Source organism: Balaenoptera physalus, assembly GCF_965194825.1.
Source record: "Balaenoptera physalus genome assembly, chromosome: 2".
In the NCBI taxonomy this organism is placed as follows: domain Eukaryota; kingdom Metazoa; phylum Chordata; class Mammalia; order Artiodactyla; family Balaenopteridae; genus Balaenoptera; species Balaenoptera physalus.
In genome coordinates, this window is record NC_138883.1 from 176,808,584 (window position 1) to 176,830,482 (window position 21,899).

Sequence of the window (21,899 nt, forward strand, 5' to 3'; positions counted from 1 at the left end):
TATAATTTTTACAGTTTTTACAAAGGTGTATACCTGTGTGGCCACCACGCTTCATGTTATACTTTGCATATCTGCTTTTCAGATTCATCCATGTTGTTATATGTTACTTATTGCTTATGTGTTACTTATTCCCTTGTATGGAAATTCTGCAGTTTGTTTATTTGTTCCCTGGTTGATAGATATTTGGGTTATCTCCAGTTTGGCTATTATGACTAAAACTGCTATGAACATTTTAATACAGTTTTTGAGTGGACATATGTTTTCATTTATCTTGGGTAAATACCAAGGAGTGGGCTTTCAAGGTTGTATATTAAGAATGTGTTTAACTTTGTAAGACACCAACAAACTATTTTCTAAAGTGGTTGTACTGTTTTAAATTCCCACCAGCAATGTGTGAGAGTTCCAGTTGCTCTATAGCCTGCGCAGTATTTGGTATTACTGATAGTCTTAAATTCTGGCCATTCTCTTGGGTGTGTAGTGGTAGCACATTGTGGCTTTACTTTGCCTCCCCTAATGCCTGATGATGTTGATCATCTTTCCATGTGCTCACTTCCCATTCGTATGTCTTCTTTGGTAAAGTATCTGTTCAAATCTTTTGTCCAATAAAAAAAAATTGGGCTGTCTTATTAATGTATATACATATATTTTAATAGTTTTGTTGAGATATAATTCACACGCCATAAAGCAACCCCCTTAAAATGTACAATTTTATGGTTTTTGTATATTCACAGAGTTACGCAAATATCACCACAATCTAATTTGGAACTTCGACTGTCCCCAAAAGAAACCCATACCTGTCAGCAGTCAGTAGGCATTCTCTCCCCACCCCCAGCCCTAATCTACTTCCTGTCTCTTTAGATTTGCCTATTTTGGATATTTCATATGATGGAGTAACAAAATATTTTATCTTTTGTGACTAGCTTCTTTCACTTAGTGTAAGGTCTTCAAGGTCCATCCATGTTGTAGCATGCGTCAGTACTTCATTCCTTTTTACTATGAAATAATATTCCGTTGTATGGATATACCACATTTATCTATTCATTAGTTGATTGACATTAGGATTGTTTCCACTTTCTAGCTATTATAAGTAATGCTGCTATGAACATTGTGTACAGGTTTTTGTGTAGACACATTTTCATTTCTCGGCTATATAGATATATGTGTGCAAATATTTTCTCCCTCTTGAAGAAGTCTGTGTCTTCCCTCTTGATTTTCTTGACAGTATCTTTTGGAGAGCAAAATTTTAAAGTTTTCATAAATTTCAATTCATCAATTCTTTTCCTCTATGACTCATTCATCCTTTTTGTATCTTATCTAGGAAATCTTTGCCTAATCGAAGGTCACAAAGAATTTATGTTTTCTTCCAAAAGACTTATAATTTTAGCTCTTATATTTAAGTATGCAATCCATTTTGAAACAATCTCTATGTATGGTGTAATGTAAGGATCGAGTTCATTTTCCTGCATATGAATATCTATCAGCAGTACATTTTAAAAGATGATCATTTAACCATTGGATTATCTTGGCACCTTTGGCAAAAATCAGTTGACTATGAATATGTGGATCTCCTCCTAACTCTTAATTCTGTATTCTTGATCTATATGTCCATTCTTATACAACCCTGTATTGTCCATTCAATACAACCCTGTGTTGACTACTGTAGCTTTATAGTAACACTAGAAATCAGGTAGTCTAAGTCCTCCAACTTTATTCTTTTCCAAAATTCTTTTGCATTTCCATATAAATGTTGAATAAGCCTGTTAGTTTCTACAAGTATGTGGCTTCAATTTTCACTGGAATTGTATTGAATCAATAGATAAATTTGGGGAGGATAGGGACTTCCCTGGTGGCGCAGTGGTTAAGAATCTGCCTGCCAGTGCAGGGGACACGAGTTTGATCCCTGGTCTGGGAAGATCCCACATGCCGCGGAGCAGCTAAGCCCGTGAGCCACAACTACTGAGCCCGTGTGCCATAACTACTGAAACCCACGTGCCTAGAGCCCGTGCTCTGCAACAAGAGAAGCCACAACAATGAGAAGCCCATGCACTGCAGCGAAGAGTAGCCCCCACTCGTTGCAACTAGAGAAAGCCCACACACAGCAACGAAGACCCAACAGGCAAAAATAAATAAATAAAATAAATAAATTAAAAAAAATTTTTTTAAAATATATAAATTTGGGGAGGATTGACACAGCAATGACATTGAATCTTCTGATCAATAAACATGGAATATCTTTTCATTTTCATTGCACCTTTAATTTCTTTCAGCTGTGTTTTGTATTTTTCAGTGCCTAGGTTTTGCCCGTATTTTGCTAAATTATCCCTAAATATTTCATACATTAAAAAATTAAATTTCCATTTTACCCCTACTGTAAGAATATGATAGATGTTTGCATAATGACCTTATATCCTGTAACCTTGCTCTCACCTTTTCTAGTTGCTTTTTTGTAAATTCCTTTTTTTCAACATAGACAACCAAGCTGTCTGCAAATAAAAAGTTTTACTTCTTTTTTTTCCCCGATCTGTATGCCTTTCATTTTTCTTGTCATGTTGCACCTGGTGGGACCTCCCGTACAATGCTTAATAAAAGGGTGAGAGCAGACATTATTGCCTTATTCATAATTTTAGGAGGAAAGCATTTAATTTTTCAAAATTATTATATTAACTATGGGGTTTTTTTGCAGGTGCCCTCTATCAGGTTGAGGAAACCCCCTTCTATTCCTAGATTGCCGAGAACTTGTATGACTTGGTGTAGAATTTAGTCAGATGCTTCTTGTACACCTAGTAAGATGATATATAGTTTTTCTTTTTGCTCTGTAAATATGATGTAAATATGTAAAAACTATGTAAATTTTTGGTTTACAAGGTGGTTTTTGAATGCAAAAACAACCTTGCAGTCCTGGGATAAATTCCACTTGGTTGTAATTTACTTTCCTTTTGATAAACTATTCAAAATGATTTCCTAATATCTTGTCAAGGATTTTTGCATCTACATCCAGGGAGCTATTAGTGTGTAGTTTTTGTTTCTTGTAATATCATTGTCTGGTTTTCCTATCAGGTTAATGCTGCTGCACAGACTAAGGCGGGAAGTGTTTTCCTCTTTTATTTTCTGGATGAGTTTGTGTAGAATTGGTACAATAACTTCTGTAAATTTTTGGAAGAATTCACCAGTGAAGCCATCTGGGCTTGGAGTCTTCTTTGTGGGAAGATTTTTGTGATTGGACTAATCAGGTTATCTATTTCTCCTTTAGTGAGTTTTGGTATTTTGGACGTGACATTGTCATCAAAGTTGTCAAATTCATTGGCATAAAGTTCGTAATATTTCCTTTTCATCCTTTTACCCTGTAGAATCTGCAAGAAGATCTTCTCTCTCGTTCTTGGTGATTTGTCTCCATTTTTTTATTCTTTGATCTATATGGTTAGAGGTTTATCAATTGTATTAATTTTTTCAAAGAATCAGATTCTGATTTCATTGATTTACTCAATTGTTTTTGTTTTCTATGCCATTGACTTCTGTCTTTTATTATTGCCTCCTTTCTGCTTGGTTTGGGTTTAATTTTATTCTTTTTCTGATTTCTTAAAGTGGAAGCTTAGATGACTGCACCTTCTATTCTTTTCTAATAAAAGTGTTTGTTATAAATTTTCTTACATGCACTGCTTTTACTGCACACTGCAACTTCTGATGTTGCATTTTCATTTTTACTTAGTTCTTCATAATTTATAACGGTCATATTTTACTTAGAAATGTGTTGTCTAATTTCCAGTAGTTTTGCAGAGGGGGGTGGATTTTCCAGATGTATCTGTTACTGATTTCTAGTTTAATTATTTTGTAGTCAGAGAAAAACCACTTTGTTTGCAATTCTTTTGAATTTGAGGGTTGTTTTATGGCCCATAAGATGGTTTCTCTTCATGAATGTCCCATGTGTTGTTGGGAAAAAATGCGTATTGTTGAGTGGAATGTATTTGTTCACTAGAACAGAGGAATTTATGCTTTTTTTTAGGTTCAGAAGACAAAGACCATATTGTGGTTGTTCTAATTGATCCTAAGAGATCTGTTCTGAGTTTACATTTTCACGTTTTCAAGGCTAATTTTAAGTTTGCACACAGATTTGAAAAACCCTTGCCCTTGCTTTTCTTTTTCACCATGTTATAAACTGTATATTGGTCTTGCTGACATTTTCTACTCATGTTACTTAAGGCCAGGATTGAGTTTAAATGTAGATGGTGTAAGTGAGATGTGAGGCAGGCTAGTTAAGGGCACGGCTCTTAGAGTCGGGTGGACCCATGTTCCAATCTTTATTCTGCTACTTAATATGTCTGTGTTCATGGGCACATGGTCTTTCAATCTTGCAAGGCTTTTGTGAAATCAGCTTTGACAACAGCAGTGAAGCACCTGTGCATGGTACAAGTCAGGGACAAATGACAGTCTTGCTGTTACGGGACCTGGGGGAGTCATGGGAAGCAGCCACACGGTTTCACTGTCAGAACGTGTCTGATGAACCTGGAGGCCTTTGTTAGCCATTTATTTACCCACATGTGTCGAGCACTTGCCTTCTCTGAGCTGCTCCTCAGAGTGACTGTAGTACGCATGTCTCCTAAGAAGGGTTATTTATTCTTATTTTCTAACCCTATACAATGAATTTGTTTATTGGGTAGCTCTTCTCAGTGATGGAAGAAATGAGGCACCATGCTGATAACGATCACCTAGGAACGTGAGGCCATGAAAAGGGGAGGGGGTCCCATCAATTCCTACCAGAGGCCTTGAATGCCTGTGTCATGTACCATTAGGTTAAGCACCAGAAAGACGACACCTGGAAATAAGCTCGCAAATCAGAATAGAAAGGCAACAGGAAAGGTATAGTTTACTATTTGTCTGTTATGTCTGTCTAGTGTTTAGTAGGGCCTGAATAAAAAAATTATTAAATTGCTGAAATCACTGAACATATATAGAAGCAAAAGAGTAGCAAAGAAAGACACAGCTGAGCTCTGTTAATGTGCAAATTATATTCTCGTTCAACCAACGTGGCTGCATGTACTTGGGCTGGGCACTCTGCCGGGCGGGCACTGCGGCGGGTGACCCGGCGGCCGACACGGCCCGTCCCGGTGGGCGGGGTGCGAGCCACAGCATAAGGGCTGAGATGATGAGGCAGGTACAGGGGCTGTGGGAGCCCAGAGGAAAGGCACCTAACCCAGGCTCCCCGAAGGCTGAGAGGCCACGGGATCAGGAGTGAGGGGCTAAGGGTTTCGGGAAGAGGAAGCAAGCTCCGGGGAGGCCGTTCGTTAGTTGTCACCTCTGACCTTCCCAGAAACACCCAGCCGCAGGAAAATTCATGATTTAGCGGGGAATGTCTACACCATTTAGTCTACCCAGACCCAGCCCAAGATAAACCAAGCGCAGGACGACGGTATAATACCCCCATGTATGTCACAGAGTTTTCCAAAGAAAATCTTGATAATGATTAAAAGAATGACAGCAAGTAAGTCAGTCAGGCTTGTTGATGCATTTTATTGTGAGATGGGGGAGTCTGGTAAAAAACTAGAAAATGACCATGGTGTAACAAGGAACTTAAAAATGAAGAGTCAGATTTGTAACTTACATACATGAATACAGGAACAAATTGGCACAAAATGTTAAACGTTGTTCCCAACACTGTTTATATACGGTTGCCCTAGCTTGGCTTATAAGGAAATGAGACTTCATGGTTAGACTAATCTCTTAATAAAACCGCAGAGCATCATGCTGTTAGTCACACAGTGAATTTCAGAATTTAAGAGTTTTATATTAAAAACTGGGTAAAGGTAAAATGACTTGATTGTAGTTGTAAAACTAATACATTCCCATTTAAATTCTGTTCTACAGTCCAAGGCAAGTATAAATGTTAACATAACACTGTTAAATCAAATCTCAATGCAAGAGAACCAATTGCATCTCTACTTTAAATCTTATCAACTTTCCAAATTTTCATACTAAAATATATTATTGTATTAATACAAACTACAGTATTATACACTACACTGTGTAATAAATAAAGAAATATAAAAATAAGACACATAAATATAAAAGTTTTCTAAAACTAAAAGTACATATGTCAGTTAAGAAGGGTATTAATACTGCCAGGTTTGAAGACATACAGTACAAAAATGTTGCACAGATCTATAAACTAAAAGAAATAAAATAATACTGATAGGTAAGAATCAGCTAATGTTGTTAATAAACTGGGTCCATAATAACTAACATTTGGAAACAATTATGAGCCAAATAACAATGGCAGGTCCATGTTTGAAATGCAAGTACATGGATAAAGCAGATTAGAAAATTTCCCTTTCATTTCTGTAGAGAAATTCTGAAAGTCAATTAACGCAAAATGAATACTGAGGAATTATTAAAGGGTGAAACGTCCCAGTGTTTGGCTTCTCTGACAGAGTCAGTGGTTTTAAGTTTTATTTTAGAATTTGATACAAGAAACAAATCAACAAATGCTAGTTATTGTAGGCCACGCACGAACGGAGGCTGGTCAGAGCCCTGAAAATACTGATAAATGGCACTTAGAGCACGCAGGTCTTGCTTAAGGCCAAAGGAGACACAAAGCTTCACCCCACACCCGTCGCATTTGTTTACCACGCACTCAAACGCAGGGACGAGCACCGGTTCTGAGGGCTCTGCTGTCCTCAGCAGTAGCGACACTGTTCGTCCCTGCGGTCAGAGCTCCACGGCAGCCTTCTCAACTCCATTTAAACCACGTGAGTGAGAAACTTCAGCTCTTCTATCGGCTGCTTTCTTAAGGCTAACGATACACTTTGAATGAGAATACGCTCTACTATGACATCTAAATATTAGAAGTTACTACCTTCTAGATTGAATTTAGAAACGGTAGTTAGCACGGTTTGGAACTGCATTATACTTCTCCGTGAAGGGAATTTTGTAGTGCAGAAGTTCTCACATTTTAAAAAACATAATAAAATACTGAAGCGGATTTAGCATATGTTTACCAATAAAAAATTATAAAATTTCTCCCAATTGTACAGCTTAAGAATAAACCAACATAAGAGTGATAATTAATACTGATAAAATGAAACAATGCCAGATGCTTATCTATCTAAGTAATCAGTTTCCTTTAACCTGTTGCATCTTTGCTTTCTGAGTCATTAAGTTTTCTAATCTGCTTCATGTTACAAACTTGTTCCTAACTTTGAAAAATGCATGAAAAATTACTAGGTCTGAGGTTCAGGCACACCCGGATTTTTTTTTTGTGTGGTTTTTTTTTTTTTTTTGGTATTTTGTATTTTTTTAAATTTTTACTTTACACAGTAGTGAACAGAAATCACAGTATACAGGTTACTGTGTTTCCGTGAAAAGCATGTATAATATAGAGCAAACTTCATTACCAATTAGAATTTTCTTTCTTTCTAGAAAAACGATCAGGCTTCGTTTGTTTTCTCTTCAGACACCTGCTCACCGCCCTGGCCGACTTTGTGTTCTAAGCTGCGGGCTGGGCTTCCAGCTCCCGCGCCCTCCCTCGCACCTTCGGAGTTCGCCCCCTCCCCCTCGTGCCCCTCCCCCTCGTGCCCCTCCCCCTCCTCCTCCATCTCCTCCTCCCCCTCCCCCTCCTCCTCCTCCCCCTCCCCTCCTCGCGGTTCTCCACTTTCCTTTTCCTCCTGCAGCTCCTCCGTCTCCCTCTCCTCCTCCTCCTCCTCCTCCTCCTTGTCACTGTCCTCGTCCTCCTCCCGCGTGGAGCTCTCCCTCTCGTCCGAGTCGCCCTGCGAGGGGGAGGCGCGGGCCCCCGCGTGGTGCGCGGGCGGGCCCCCCGGGCCCGAGGCCCCCGGCTCCGACCCCTCGGCCTCCCTCTTGCAGTAGGAGTAGCGGTGGTTCATGTGCTGGGAATAGGAGCCCGAGTGGGAGAAGCGCTTCCCGCACTTGTCGCACTGGTAGGGCTTCTCCCCGGAATGCAAGCGCGTGTGCTCGATCAGGTGATGCTTGTGTTTAAATGCCTTTTTGCAGATGCCGCACTCGTGAGGTCTTTTACCTGAAAATAAGGGCACAGCTATGAAATCAGACGGCATTAAGCCGATAGGCTTCCGGGCACTTCAGGTTATGGAAACGGTTATAAATTTGTTTTTCCAAAACCGCCAGGTTCATGAGCATACGTACCTGTGTGTTCGTATTTATGTCTCAACAACGAGCTACTCTTCTGGAATATCTTATCACACAGATCACAAGCATACATTCCATTTTCTGTCTTTCGCATTTTCTTTTTGGGTGGCGTGGAATCAGAGTCATTCTGATCTTCTACATTTGATACTCCTTCTGAGCTAGTGTCTTGCCTTTCATCCTAAAGGAAAGAAAACAAGTAGGAAAATTTCATTTAAAATTACAAGATAAGCAAGAGACATAAATAAAAGCACAGATTAAAGAACTACTGTGATTTACACTTTCAACAGCTTGACCAAAGCAGGCTCCAAGGGGAGGGCCAGGTGACAGGTGGGGCTGACACAGACAAAAGGGAGGGGCGCTACAGCCACAACCGCAGCAAACCCAGGGCCAGCTGGCGCCGAGAAGGAAGGGCACCAAAAAGAAAACACAAAACGCGGTACTAACACGGTCCACCCAGTTCCATGTGAATCGTTAATTTATGAGAAACTGGCAGAAAGTTTTAACTTACGAGTTTGCTATACAGTCACAGATTTCTGACTGCATCACTTACCTTCACTTTTTCATTCTGGGTTTCACTAAGCAAAAATTAAGATTCTGTTTTTTAAAAGTGGTCTTTAAATTGTATCTTCCAGAACCTTAGAGTTTTGTGAACTAAACTCCATTGTCTCCCTATCACTTTTCTAAGGAGCAACATGGAAAAACAATGTAGGAGGGTCTACATTTTTAAACAAGAACACTTGCTAGACAATGAACCTTCAGAGTTTCAGGTTAGGGATAGGGTTGGGGAGGTAACTTGGGCCTCCTGTCGGTAGAATAATTCTTCAGGGAGCCTGTAGTGGGATGGGGCCCCTAAGATCCTGTGTCTTTTCTGAAGTCTTCCATTCTAAATTAACAAATTTTCTACACATTCAAAGGTTTTCAACATTTCTCACGGCTTTGTAAGGTGGGAGAGGCGCCAACATTTTTCTGGCATTTGCAAGCTGCTAATGGTGCTAAAGGGACTCTATTTTCAACGTTATTTGATCTAGTTGGATGATTAACTGAAATGTTTGTGGTTCCCTGTTTATTATTCAAAGGCGTGAAGAGTGTTTTATACACCCAAAATTTAGACTTAGTAAGAAATTTAGCCATGTGAAAACTTTTTCAAGAGTTACCACAATTACGGGAAGCCCATTGGTAGCAATAGTTAAGGAGAAAAAAGCAGCAAAACACACTTGAACAGGATACTGTAATTATTTTAGCTGCCCCTACTTATAGCAAATATTTGGAAAAAAGATTGAATCAAATGAATACTAGAGACAAATTTAATCAGAAATTGATGGAAAAAAATGGAGAGACATCAAGGTCAGTGACACAGAAAAAGCCCAGACATTGAGACACACAACAGTCACACAAAATGGTTCTATCAAAACTGTCATGGATTTGGGGGGAGTTAAAGAGGAAAATGCAAACATAGATTCACAAGTATATTTCCTCATGTATCATTATGATTGAACACTATTTAGTTTACAGCTTATAAAATCATTAGTAAATTCACTAGATGAATTCTTTATATACTTAATTTTTGTTTGTTTAATTAAAGTCTTTCTATAAACAGAGGTGTTAACACATAAAAAGTGATAGCTAAGTTTGCCTGGTGTGAAACGTCCGTGAACAAATTCTCATTTACTAATGATCATAATCAACGCAGAAACTTAACGAATTTTGGGACTCTAACTATAAAAAGAGAAGTCTGATTAGTGAGCATTCCAGTTTTACTTTCCTCTTCTGTCTCTAGTTTCAGACAGTCAATATCTAGCTGAGACTCATCGACCCTTTTCTCAGCAGAATAACAAAACTGCCGTTGAAAAGTACTAAGGCACACATTCATCTATTTCCTTTCAAAAACGACAGCTTAACAAGCTGCTTGGCTCTCTCATGACTGATCTTTACTAGAAAACTTCGCTGACACGAGTCAGCCGAGCGCTGGACCGACAGGCTGAGCGCGCACGTTCTTTACCTGAGTTCCCTGGGGCTGTGTCCCCGTCAGGGATGCTTCCTGGACCGCGGGGCTGACTGCGGTCGAGTACGCGTACGCGACCTGGGGGATCAGGATGGTCTGCTTGTTGGCCGCCAGCGCTCGCAAGCACGGAACGCTGTTCTGGTCAGCGATGGCCACAATCGTGGGTAACTGGGCAGTGACTGTAGGTATAGCAATATTTATGGGGTTGGCACTTGGTGGGATTACATTTACAACTGGTTCTGAGTCTGTGACACAACTGTCCTTTTGTGGCTCCTTTTTTGCACAAGACAAGTTCAAGGGTTCTTCCTGGACAGAATAAACACTGTTCTGGTAAACACTAGTGATAGTTGACCTTTCCAATAACTCTCCCTGTTGCTTTGGTAGTGAAAGATCAAGAGGTTCGACTTGTGGCTCTTCCTGTGCCCCTTCTGCCGGGTACGAGTAACCCTGTGCGTTTCCGGAGGAGGAGAGGTTGAGGGGGGATGGGGATGAAGCGCCGCTTCTGGAACCATTGACGGCCGAGCCCACTGGTAAGACGGGGGAGCTAGTTATCTTCAGAGGGCTCTGGAGATTCCTTGTGCCGTCCTGGGAGTCATCTGCGTTTGTAGGTTGAGGCTGATCATCGTCCTTTGCAGGGGTGTTGGCTTTGCCTGGCTCGGGAGGAGATGCCTCAGAAGACTGCACTGAAGTCTGCCCCGTCTGCATCTTTTCAAACCACTTTTTCACTACATCCGGCGGTAGGTTCACTGAGTCAGCAATTTTTGAGAGCTCTTCTGCACTTGGCTGTGCGTTCAAGGCATAATATGCTTTCAGAAGAGACAGGAGGTTCTTTAAAGGTGGCTGACTGGGAGACAGGCTGCCATCTCCGGACCCCGAGGGGGCAGAGGCCTCGGGCTTGGCAGCTTCTGGTGTGGGGGGCAGACGGGACTGGGCGGGCTGCTTCAGGTCATAGTGCTTTAGCTCCGGAAGTGCACTGATGTCCCCCGGACAGTCGTCACACAGGAGGCAAGTGCTGTCATTCCCCCCTCCTTCAAAGCTTTTGTCCTTCTCAGATTTAACAGTAAGATCTTCTGGTAACTTTTCACTTTTGCAACTGTTGGTGGGGACTGGATTTTCTTTTTTCAAATTCTGAGGAACAACTTGAAGTTGGCTAGGTTGTTCAAGACTGTAGTTAATGATGATTTTGGTTGTTCCATCTTGATCAACCAGAGGAAGACTAATGGCTGAAATAACAGAATGGCCACCTTGCTGGATGGACGAAGCGTTGATTGTTTCTTGTTCTTTGGATGCAAGATTGGCTTGATTATTCTCCAAAACTTGCCTGATTACATTACCATCTACTGCCACTTTAAGTACATTCTGAATATCACTTAAATTGATACTGATGGGGGACACCAGGCCCACCGTTGGCAGGACAACGGCTTGCACCACACCCTGAGCAGCACTGGTCGCCTGCAAGGGGCCACCGCCACTGAAAACCCCGTTCTGTAAAGGGGTTGAACAGCTGATTCCTGAAGCAACCACTATGGGCTTGAGCTCATAATCCACAGGCTCAGCTTTGATTTGGTTTACGGAAAGTGGTTCTTGGAAGGGCTTATTCTCTGTCTTCTGCCGTATCTGTGGTCGCGTGGGACTGCCTGGTGATGCCGAGAGAGATGGCGAGGGACACTGCGAGGTCTTGAGCCCCGTTCGTGGCCGCCCGTTCACAGGCATCAGGCTGATACATTTCTTACTGCTTATGTGTGAGCTATAGGAACCGGAATGGGAAAAACGTTTCTTGCAGTTTGGGCATTCATATGGCTTCTCTCCTAAACAACAAGAAAAATTACATTCATAAATTTTTATGTATCCACGTTTTCCCTAAAACAAGCAGTATCAATTTAAAAAGGGGTTACCATGTATGTTTGTAATATAATTTTATTTAGAATCATCACTTTACGTTCAAAACCTACGTAAATGTCATAAACACCAGTAAAACGTTAGTCTGAACTGCGTGCTAACCAATAAAAGAATCTTCTCAGCATATGTGTACAGTATTTCTGCAAACTTTTAAAAGTTCAAATCATTCTCAAATACCAAAAAATTATATCCTACTCTTGCAAGTAATTTTTTTCTTATCCTGTTTCACCAATTTATGTAATTTTCTATATTTTATTCTACCTAACCATCTGTAGGAGAAATTAATATTAGAGGAAAGAAAAGTAAATCTCCCATAAGGCTTAACATGTATGAACATCTCGCCTTAACTGTATGAGTCATGAATATCTATCCTTCCCATATCCACAGGTTTCCTTGAAAAGATCTTTTTCAATGGGAAGAAAACTTTAAATACAAGGTATTGTTATAAACCTTGGCTTATTAAACTGGGATGTATGTACTTCTGGATATATCAGGCAATGTTTTACTGGGTATGAAAAGCATCTTAGAGTTTCAATTTTAGCGACAGTGGTTATGATAATTTAAAACATTTAAATATTGAGACACAGATTAGACTATGTTGCACAAATGCAACGTTTCTGTGAAATGTTAGGAAAAAAAACAAGCTTCCCGCTTACAGAGGCCTCCTTTAAGTTGCTTCCCTAGACCTTCCAGGGTACAAGGCATTTATTCTTCTTGGCCACTAGGGATACTTTGACAGAAAATTTTGAGAAGCACTGAGCTACATGAAATATTTACATACAACCTATTTCTGTCTTACTTTTGCTTTAACTTCTAGTTCATCATTTATAATTTAAAGGTTACTGATGCCCATTTTCAGGGAGGGAGCGAACTCCAGGTGTTGTGGGCCGTTTACCTGCACCTGTTACAGTGCTCAGCGGCTCACAGAGATGCCCTTTAAACCTTCTTTAGATGAATGAACAGCTAATTATGAAAATTATGAAATGTGACGATGCTGATTATCTACTCAGTAGCAAAATTAAAGCTCTTTATCTCCCCCCTCCCCTTTTTTGATGTTTATAGCCACTTTATTCTTTTTTTAAAATTGATGTGTAGTTGATTTGCAATGTTGTGTTAGTTTCTGGTATATTCAGCTTTATTCTTTTTTTTTTTTTTGAATTTTTGAATTTTATTTATTTTTTATATAGCAGGTTCTTATTATCTATCTTATACATATTAGTGTATACATGTCAATCCCAATCTCCCAGTTCATCCCACCACCGCCACCCCCCCCAACACATTCCCCCTTTCTTTTTAATAATTAAAAGGAAAGTAGCAAGAAAGTCAGTGTAAGCTCTGCTAGTAATGTAACTTCAATGTTGCAAACTTTAAGACAAGTGCAATATATTTTCACAGAAATTTTTACCTAAGAAATCAGAACTGGAAGGAATCTAGTAAGCCCTCTCTACAGCCTCCTTCTCAATGACGAGTTCAGTTTGTATCATCCTTGGCACTCGCTCACCTCTGCGTACCCTCCTTTATTAAAAGGAGTCTGCTGCCGCGGGACAGCTCTGTGGAAGACAGTCTAGTCTGGCTCTGCTGAGGACCATGGATCTGGGTTCAGATTCCGGCTCTGTCACAGGCTATTTCCTTAACCTTTTTAAGCCTCAGTGTTTTGGTGCATAAATAAACGTAGATACATCCTTACTGGATTGTTGTAGCAGTTATGTGAGATTATATAGCAAAACTCAGTGTGCTCTCAAGAAGTGTCAGTGATTCCTTACAAAAGCAATGAGACAGAGGCTCAGTACTAAGCCAAAGGCAGCTTGTCAGAATGCCTCCTTCCCTGTACTAGTTTGCTTCTGATGCCACACAGAATTGGTTTATTAGCTGTTCTTCCACGAGCCAGACTTCCAAACTGATGAAGAGCTGCCACGTGTATTCCTCCATTTCCCTTGTGTAGGCTGAACATATCCAGGTCTTTCACGCATTCCTCACGGGACATGGTTTTTAGAACCCTTACTTGCTTGTTAACTCACCTCTGGAAATTCTCCAGTTTAATCAATATCTTTCCAATGGGATGCCTGAAATATGATTCAGTACTCAAAATGCATCAGATAAAAATTTCCAGTGGGGGTAAAACAAGGGATATGTCCTAGTGAGCCACGCATGTTCTCCTGCTCACCAGGAAAATAAGCATATGTAACACGGATTATTTCTATCTTTACAAACAGGGAGGTGGAAGAGCACAGTGGGTGCGGCAGTGGCTTTGGAGACAGGATGCCTGGGTCAGGGCCCCGGCTCTGCCATGTCCCAGCTGAGTGACTGTGGACAAGCTAAGCTTGCTGAACCTCCATTTTCTCATCAGTAAAAAAGAGAGGAAATAGTAGCATCTACCTCACAGGGTTATTGTGAGACCTGTATGACTTAATGCATACAAATAACTAGAATGTGGCTGTACATAGTTAAGTGTTCGGTAAGTGCTACTTATCATTATGCTTATTGGGAATCACCCTGATACTTTACCACTCCTGCAAAGAAGGTCTGCAGAACAATTATTCTAGAGCCAAAGTCACTACGTTTGTTAGAAAAACCCTTGTTTCTAACTCTAACTTCATAGCTTTATGGATGACAGCTAAAGTACATCACCTCCCTTACCAGTCGATCTAGGTCAGTGTTTGTAACGACTAAACCCTGGAGGTTATATCAGGAAGGTGTGCTGCTCAAAGTTAGATGTACTATGAACACGGACTTTTGTTTTTTAATGGCTGAGGTGGGTGTTTGGTTGCACCTGATGTAAAAGTTTTCCAGGCTAAAATGACTACAAGGCCGTGGAACAAAGCCAGGTTACTTGCTGGGGAGGATCCCAGCCCAGGCGAAGGGGCTCTTTTGCACCCCCTGTGTGTGCAGGTGTGGTGGCCTTCTCTTCACAGCTCAGTTCCCACCACGTGCGAAGTTCACATGACGGGTGACACACGTCTCTGCAGAGGGTTCATTTCATGGGTATCAGAAGAGACCAACTATCCGGGCAATTTTAGGGCATATAATTGAGGACCCTGACCCTCAATGCCTTTTAGAAACTCACCTGAGAAGAAAAATTACAGAGGTTTCCTGAAGGGTGTGCAGTTCATTCATTATGAGACACTCTACACAGTGCTTTCAAAACTATCTGTGGTGAAGGGCCATTTGTTTTTTCATTAAAAAAATTTTCCAATCTCCTATGGATGAATGTTGTATAAAATATAATGAAATTGTCACAGCACTGTCTTGGTATACTAGCTTCTCCATCTATCTGGGATGACACTGAGTAGCCCTGCTTGAACTCTCCCCTTGGAATAAACCATCAGGGAGCCGTAGACTGGGACGGCAGCCATCGGCCACCCTGGGACGATGCTTTTGCTGAATTGCACTTTGGTGAACTATCATTGGCCTCTATTGAAGAATCTTATTTTAGAGAGAAAACATTGTCAAGTTCTCTGCTGTATTATTTTAAGGATATTTCTCAGGATGATATAAATATTTTGTTCTTTATTTTTTAACTTAATTTTTTAACATCTTTATTGGAGTATAATTGCTTTGCAATAGTGTGTCAGTTTCTGCTGTATAACAAAGTGAATCAGCTATATGTATACATATGTTCCCATATCCCCTCCCTCGTCCCACCCCTCTAGGTGGTCACAAAGCACCGAGCTGATCTCCCTATGCTATGCGGCTGCTTCCCACTAGCTATCTGTTTTACATTTGGTAGTGTATATATGTCCATGCCACTCTCTCACTTCGTCCCAGCTTACCCTTCCCCCTCCCCGTGTCCTCAAGTCCATTCTCTACTGCGTCTTTATTCCTGTCCTGCCCCTAGGTTCTTCAGAACCTTTTTTTTTTTTAAGATTCCATATATATGTGTTAGCATAGGGTACTTTTCTCTTTCTGACTTACTTCACTCTGTATGACAGACTCTATAAGTCCATCCACCTCACTACAAATAACTCAATTTCGTTTCTTTTTATGGCCGAGTAATATTCCATTGTATATATGTGCCACATCTTCTTTATCCATTCATCCGATGATGGACACTTAGGTTGCTTCCATGTCCTGGCTATTGTAAATAGTGCTGCAATGAACATTGTGGTACATGACTCTTTTTTTTTTTAAAGAAATTCACGTTCTTTTTTATTTATTTATTTATTTATTTATGACTGTGTTGGGTCTTAGTTTCTGTGTGAGGGCTTTCTCTAGCTGTGGCAAGTGGGGACCACTCTTCATCGCGGTGCGCGGGCCTCTCACCATCGCGGCCTCTCTTGTTGCGGAGCACAGGCTCCAGACGCGCAGGCTCAGCAATTGTGGCTCACGGGCCCAGTTGCTCCGTGGCATGTGGGATCTTCCCAGACCAGGGCTCGAACCCGTGTCCCCTGCATTGGCAGGCAGATTCTCAACCACTGCGCCACCAGGGAAGCCCCCATGACTCTTTTTGAATTATGGTTTTCTCAGGGTATATGCCCAGTAGCGGGATTGCTGGGTTGTATGGTAGTTCTATGTTTAGTTTTTTAAGGAACCTCCATACTGTTCTCCATCGTGGCTTCATCGATTTACATTCCCACCAACAGTGCAAGAGGGTTCCCTCTTCTCCACACCCTCTCTAGCGTTTATTGTTTGTATCTAGTGTTTATTGTTTGTAGATTTTTTTTAACATCTTTATTGGAGTATAATTGCTTTACAATGGTGTTAGTTTCTGCTTTATAACAAAGTGAATCAGTTATACACATATATCTGTTCCCGTATCTCTTCCCTCTTGCGTCTCCCTCCCTCCCACCCTCTAGGTGGTCACAAACCACCGACCTGAGCTCCCTGTGCTATGCGGCTGCTTCCCACTAGCTAGCTATTTTACGTTTGGTAGTGTATATATGTCCATGCCACTCTCTCACTTTGTCACAGCTTACCCTCCCCCCTCCCCCTATCCTCAAGTCCATTCTCTAGTAGGTCTGTGTCTTTATTCCCATCTTACCCCTAGGTTCTTCATGACTTTTTTTTTCTTAGATTCCATATGTATGTGTTAGCATACGGCATTTGTTTTTCTCTGACTTACTTCACTCTGTATGACAGACTCTAGGTCCATCCACCTCACTACAAATAACTCAATTTCGTTTCTTTTTATGGCTGAGTAATATTCCATTGTATATATGTGCCACATCTTCTTTATCCATTCATCTGTTGATGTATACTTAGGTTGCTTCCATGTCCTGGCTATTGTAAATAGTGCTGCAGTGAACATTGTGGTACATGACTCTTTTTGAATTATGGTTTTCTCAGGGTATATACCCAGTAGTGGGATTGCTGGGTCGTATGGTAGTTCTATTTTTAGTTTTTTAAGGAACCTCCATACTGTTCTCCATCGTGGCTGCATCGATTTACATTCCCACCAACAGTGCAAGAGGGTTCCCTCTTCTCCACACCCTCTCTAGCGTTTATTGTTTGTAGATTTTTTGATGATGGCCATTCTGACTGGTGTGAGGTGATACCTCGTTGTAGTTTTGATTTGCATTTCTCTAAATGATTAGTGATGTTGAGCATCCTTTCATGTGTTTGTAGGCAATCTGTGTATCTTCTTTGGAGAAATGTCTATTTAGGTCTTCTGCCCATTTTTGGATTGGGTTGTTTGTTTTTTTGATATTGAGCTGCATGAGCTGCTTGTATATTTTGGAGATTAATCCTTTGTCAGTTGCTTTCTTTGCAAATATTTTCTCCCATTCTGAGGGTTGTCTTTTCATCTTGTTTATAGTTTGCTTTGCTGTGCAAAAGCCTTTAAGTTTCATTAGATCTCACTTGTTTATTTTTGTTTTTATTTCCATTTCTCTAGGAGGTGGGTCAAAAAGGATTTTGCTGTGATTTATGTCATAGAGTGTTCTGCCTATGTTTTCCTCTAAGAGTTTTATGTGTCTGGCCTTACATTTAGGTCTTTAATCCATTTTGAGTTTTTGTGTATGGTGTTAGGAAGTTTTCTAATTTCATTCTTTTACCTGTAGCTGTCCAGTGTTCCCAGCACCACTTATTGAAGAGGCTCAATTCTCCATTGTATATTCTTGCCTCCTTTATCAAAGATAAGGTGACCATATGTGCGTGGGTTTATCTCTGGGCTTTCTATCCTGTTCCATTGATCTATATTTCTGTTTTTGTGCCAGTACCATACTGTCTTGATTACTGTAGCTTTGTAGTATAGTCTGAATTCTGGGAGCCTGATTCCTCCAGCTCTGTTTTTCTTTCTCAAGATTGCTTTGGCTATTTGGGGTCTTTTGTGTTTCCATACAAATTGTGCAATTTTTTGTGTTCTAGTGCTGTGAAAAATGCCATTGGTAGTTTGACAGGGATTGCATTGAACCTATAGATTGCTTTGGGTACTATAGTCATTTTCACTATGTTGATTCTTCCAATCAAAGAACATAGTATATCTCTCCATCTGTTTCTATCATCTTTAATTTCTTTCATCAATGTCTTATAATTTTCTGCATACAGGTCTTTTGTCTCCTTAGGTAGGTTTATTCCTAGGTATTTTATTCTTTTTGTTGCAATGGTAAATGGGAGTGTTTCCTTAATTTCTCTTTCAGATTTTTCATCATTAGTGTGTATATAGGAATGCAAGAGATTTCTGTGCATTAATTTTGTATCCTGCTACTTAACCAAATTCATTGATTAGCTCTAGTAGTCTTTTGGTAGCATCTTTAGGATTCTCTAGTACAGTATCATGTCGTCTGCAAACAGTGACAGTTTTACTTCTTTTCTGATTCGGATTCCTTTTATTTCTTTTTCTTCTCTGACTGCTGTGGCTAAAACTTCCAAAACTATGTTGAATAACAGTGGTGAGAGTGGGCAACCTTGTCTTGTTCCTGATCTTAGTGGAAATGGTTTCAGTTTTTCACCATTGAGAATGATGTTGGCTGTGGGTTTGTCATATATGGCCTTTGTTATGCTGAGGTAAGTTCCCTTTATGCCTACTTTCTGGAGAGTTTTTATCATAAATGGGTGTAGACTTTTGTCTAAAGCTTTTTCTGCATCTATTGAGATTATCATATGGTTTTTATCCTTCAGTTTGTTAACATGGTGTATCACATTGATTGATTTGCATATATTGAAGAATCCTTGCATTACTGGGATAAATCCCACTTGATCATGGTGTATGATCCTTTTAATGTGCTGTTGGATTCTGTTTGCTAGTATTTTGTTGAGGATTTTTACATCTATGTTCATCAGTGATATTGGCCTGTAGTTTTCTTTCTTTGTGACATCTTTGTCTGGTTTTGGTATCAGGGTGGTGGTGGCCTCGTAGAATGAGTTTGGGAGTGTTCCTCCCTCTGCTATATTTTGGAAGAGCTGAAGAAGATAGGTGTTAGCTCTTCTCTAGATGTTTGGTAGAATTTGCCTGTGAAGCCATCTGGTCCTGGGCTTTTGTTTGTTGGAAGATTTTTAATCACAGTCTCAATTTCAGTGCTTGTGATTAGTCTGTTTATGTTTTCTATTTCTTCCTGGTTCAGTCTCGGAAGGTTGTACTTTTCTAAGAATTTGTCCATTTCTTCCAGGTTGTCCATTTTATTGTCATATAGTTGCTTGTAGTAATCTCTCATGATCCTTTGTATTTCAGCAGTGTCAGTTGTTACTTCTTTTTCTTTCCTAATTCTATTGATTTTTCTCCCTTTTTTTTCTTGATGAGTCTAGCTAATGGTGTATCAATTTTGTGTATCTTCTCAAAGAACCAGCTTTTAGTTTTATTGATCTTTGCTATTGTTTCCTTCATCTCTTTTTCATTTATTTCTGATCTTTATGATTTCTTTCCTTCTGCTAACTTGGGGCTTTTTTGGTTCTTCTTTCTCTAATTGCTTTAAGTGTAAGGTTAGGTTGTTTATTTCAGATGTTTCTTGTTTCTTAAGGTAGGATTGTGTTGCCATGAACTTCCCTCTTAGAACTGCTTTTGCTGTATCCCACAGGTTTTGGGTTGTTGTGTTTTCACTGTCATTTGTTTCTAGGAATTTTTTGATTTCCTTTTGATTTCTTCAGTGATCTCTTGGTTATTTAGTAGCATATTGTTTAGCCTCCATGTGTTTGTATTTTTTACAGTTTTTTTTCCCTGTAATTGACATCTAGTCTCATAGTGTTGTGGTCAGAAAAGATACTTGATACAGTTTCAATTTTCTTAAACTTACCAAGGCTTGATTTGTGACCCAAGATATGATCTACCCTGGAGAATGTTCCAGGAGCACTTCAGAAGAAAGTATATTCTGTTGTTTTTGGATGGAATGTCCTATAAATATCAATTAAGTCCTTCATTTTGGTTGATCTGTCCATTGGTGAAAGTGGGGTGTTAAAGTCCCCTACTATTATTGTGTTACTGTCAATTTCCCCTTTTATGGCTGTTAGCATTTGCCTTATGTATTGAGGTGCTCCTAAGTTGGGTGCATAAATATTTACAATTGTTATATCTTCTTCTTGGATTGATCCCTTGATCATTATGTAGTGTCCTTCTTTGTCTCTTGTAATAGTCTTTATTTTAAAGTCTATTTTGTCTGATAGGAGAATTGCTACTCCAGCTTTCGTTTATTTCCATTTGCATGGAATATCTTTTTCCATCCCCTCATTTTCAGTCTGTATGTGTCCCTAGGTCTGAAGTGCATCTCTTGTAGACAGCATATGTTTCTGTATCCATTCAGCCAGTCTATGTCTTTTGGTTGGAGCATTTAATACATTTACATTTAAGGTAATTATGGATATGTTATGTTCTAATTACCATTTTCTTAATTGTTTTGGGTTTGTTAATGTAGGTCTTTTCTTTCTCTTGTGTTTCCTGCCTAGAGAAGTTCCTTCAGCATTTGTTGTAAAGCTGGTTTGGTGGTGCTGAATTCTGTTAGCTTTTGCTTGTCTGTAAAGGTTTTCATTTCTCCATCGAATCTGAATGAGATCCTTGCTGGGTAGAGTAATCTTGTTTGTAGGTTTTTCCCTTTCATCACTGTAAATATGTCCTGCCACTCCCTTCTGGCCTGCAGAGTTTCTGCTGAAAGATCAGCTGTTAAGCTTATGGGGATTCCCTTGTATATTATTTGGTGCTTTTCCCTTGCTGCTTTTAATTCTTTGTATTTAATTTTTGATAGTTTAATATGTGTCTTGGTGTGTTTCTCTTTGGATTTATCCTGTATGGGACTCTGTGCTTCCTGGAGTTGATTATTTCCTTTCTCATATTAGGGAAGTTTTCAACTATAATCCCTTCAAATATTTTCTCAGTCCCTTTCTTTTTCTCCTCTTCTTTTGGGACCCCTATAATTCGAATGTTGGTGTGTTTAATGTTGTCCCAGAGGTCTCTGAGACTGTTCTCAATTCACTTCATTCTTTTTTCTTTATTCTGCTCTGTGGTAGTTATTCCCACTGTTTTATCTTCAGGGTCACTCATCCGTTCTTCTGCCTCAGTTATTCTGCTATTGATTCCTTCTAGAGGATTTTTAATTTCATTTATTGTGTTGTTCATGATTGTTTGTTTGCTCTTTAGTTCTTCTAGTTCCTTGTATTTCCTCCATTCTATTTCCAAGATTTTGGATCATCTTTACTATCATCACTCTGAATTCTTTTTCAGACTGCCTATTTCCTCTTCATTTGTTCGGTCTGGTGGGTTTTTACCTTGCTTCTTCATCTACTGCGTATTTCTCTGTCTTCTCATTGCCTAAGTTACTGCATTTGGGGTCTCCTTTTCACAGGCTGCAGGTTCTGTTTTTGGTGTCTGCTCCCAGTGGCTAAGGCTAGTTCAGTGGGTTGTGTAGGCTTCCTGGTGGAGGGGACTGGTGCCTGTGTTCTGGTGGATGAGGCTGGATCTTGTATTACTGGTTGGCAGGACCATGTC

General features: G+C 39.9%; 1 protein-coding gene and 2 long non-coding RNA genes across 5 annotated transcripts in view; all 3 read right to left on the reverse strand.

Moving 5' to 3' along the window:
• The window catches only part of LOC309656466, a 607,356-nt gene that overhangs the window by 96,984 nt on the left and 488,473 nt on the right, over positions 1-21,899 (reverse strand). The gene's annotated exons all lie outside the window — the stretch shown is intronic.
• LOC309656472 overlaps positions 1-21,899 on the reverse strand; it is a 382,613-nt gene that overhangs the window by 64,371 nt on the left and 296,343 nt on the right. The window lies entirely within an intron of this gene.
• The window catches only part of ZEB1 (zinc finger E-box binding homeobox 1), a 195,479-nt gene continuing 179,068 nt past the window's right edge, over positions 5,489-21,899 (reverse strand). For all 3 annotated transcript variants that reach the window (XM_082452745.1, XM_082452744.1, XM_082452746.1), the window contains exons 7-9: positions 10,151-11,961; positions 8,149-8,329; positions 5,489-8,023 (exon numbers count right to left, since the gene is read on the reverse strand). In XM_082452745.1, the coding sequence (XP_082308871.1) occupies positions 7,419-8,023; positions 8,149-8,329; positions 10,151-11,961 (2,597 nt within the window). In that variant the 3' untranslated portion in view covers positions 5,489-7,418. The remainder of the gene's footprint in view (positions 8,024-8,148; positions 8,330-10,150; positions 11,962-21,899) is intronic.